The following is a 1,585-nucleotide window of genomic DNA, read 5'->3' as shown; positions in this document are numbered from 1 at the left end:
ACGGACAACAGGGAGGTGAGGGCATGAGTGAGGGGAATAGGAGGTAATGTGGGGACAAGGACACATATGTAATAGCTTAATCAATAAAAAATATATTTTAAAAAAAAAGCCTAAAGCTAAAAATGTATGCTTAAATGACTGTATTGTTAACTAGCACCCCCTTGTGGAAAATTTAAATTATTTATTTGCTTTTCAAGAGTAGCAAGACTAAAATATTAACCACTGAATTGAACTGCAAAATGTTCTTTATAAAATAAAAAATTATACAAATTTTAAAAACCTAAGTTCCTAGCTTCTTTTTTCACAACTACTTTTGTTATAAAGAGGAGTTTATACTCATAATCTCTTTCTAGGTATTATTACCTCCTTAACCTGCTTCTATCAGTCTTTCCCCTAATGCCATGAAGCTTCTATCAAGGTGTGGAGGAAGAAAGGAAAGATAAAATGAATGAAAAGATATATAATACTATAATTGCTTTCCTTGGAATGTTAAAGTGACTTTCATGCTTGGCTGTTAGAACATAGGTAAAATATAGTTGTCTTGAGCTTTTATTTTGGCTCAAACTTTCCTTAAGAACTGAGAAATTGTTACCTTGCTTTATCTATGATTGAGCCTTTAAAATGGACTGATTGATGAAATTGCATGCTTGTATGAGACTTGTTCAATGAAAGTGAATATAATTGACCTTTCCACAGTAATATAGCAGTCTAGGCAACTGAACTAGCCTTGGAAGAAAAGCTTAATAGGACATTTCTCATCCTCTGATATGTTTGATAACAATGGCAAATGTTGAAGGATGAGTATAGTAATGCATCTTCTGAAAACAAGTATAATTTAATTTTCTTTTAAGAAAATGGAATTTTTGTAGATAAAAATAATTTTTGTGTGTGTTTGTAAACTATCTTTTGGTATTTTTTTTAGTAACATGTTAATATTAACAAGGCCTCTAACTCTATTTCCTATGTTTAGGTGATCCTGCTATCTGGGCTGGGCTAATGGCAGCTTGTTACGCTGATGATAAACTGGCTCTAGTGAACAACACTCAGCCAAAAAGGATGGATTTGTATCTGGCACTGTTATCTGCTGTTTCTGCTTCAAGTAAGTTTAAAACAGCATTTTGTAATGATAAATTCAGGATAAAGTACTCAGAAGAGTATCACCAATAGGTAGTGGGAACAATTAGCTCTACACTAAAGGCTGTTATGATCTTATCTAACAAAGTTTAAAATAAGCCTTGAAAAGATTAAATCATTTTTAAGAAGCAGAATTGCTTACAGGACAAAACTTAAGAACATTATAGTAATACAAAAATATCTAGCATTCAACAAGGTAAAATTCGCAATGGGTAGCATCCAGTTAAAATTTAATAGGTATGCAAAGAAGCAGAAAATACCACCCAGAATAAGGGGGAAATCCATCAGTAGAAACATATATACAAATGACACATGATAAAAATCTCTTTAGAATGTAATGGATTATTTAAAGCATGTATAGTAACAATACCACAAAGGGCAAGAGGAGAAAATAGAAGTATTTTGTTGTAAAATTTTGGTACTATCAGTAAAGTAGTGTAATATTTTTTCA

At 31.6% G+C, this 1,585-nt stretch overlaps 1 protein-coding gene across 3 annotated transcripts in view; it reads left to right on the top strand.

The window, feature by feature from the left end:
* TTC37 (tetratricopeptide repeat domain 37) overlaps nucleotides 1-1,585 on the top strand; it is a 73,359-nt gene that overhangs the window by 52,820 nt on the left and 18,954 nt on the right. For all 3 annotated transcript variants that reach the window (XM_006775540.2, XM_006775539.2, XM_015571632.1), the window contains one exon: nucleotides 971-1,099. In XM_006775540.2, coding sequence (XP_006775603.1) covers nucleotides 971-1,099 — 129 coding nt within the window. The remainder of the gene's footprint in view (nucleotides 1-970; nucleotides 1,100-1,585) is intronic.

Source organism: Myotis davidii, unplaced genomic scaffold, assembly GCF_000327345.1.
Source record: "Myotis davidii unplaced genomic scaffold, ASM32734v1 scaffold44, whole genome shotgun sequence".
Taxonomy (NCBI): Eukaryota; Metazoa; Chordata; class Mammalia; order Chiroptera; family Vespertilionidae; genus Myotis; species Myotis davidii.
The sequence above is the reverse complement of the archived record's forward strand: the minus strand, read 5'-3'. Positions and strand labels throughout refer to the sequence as shown.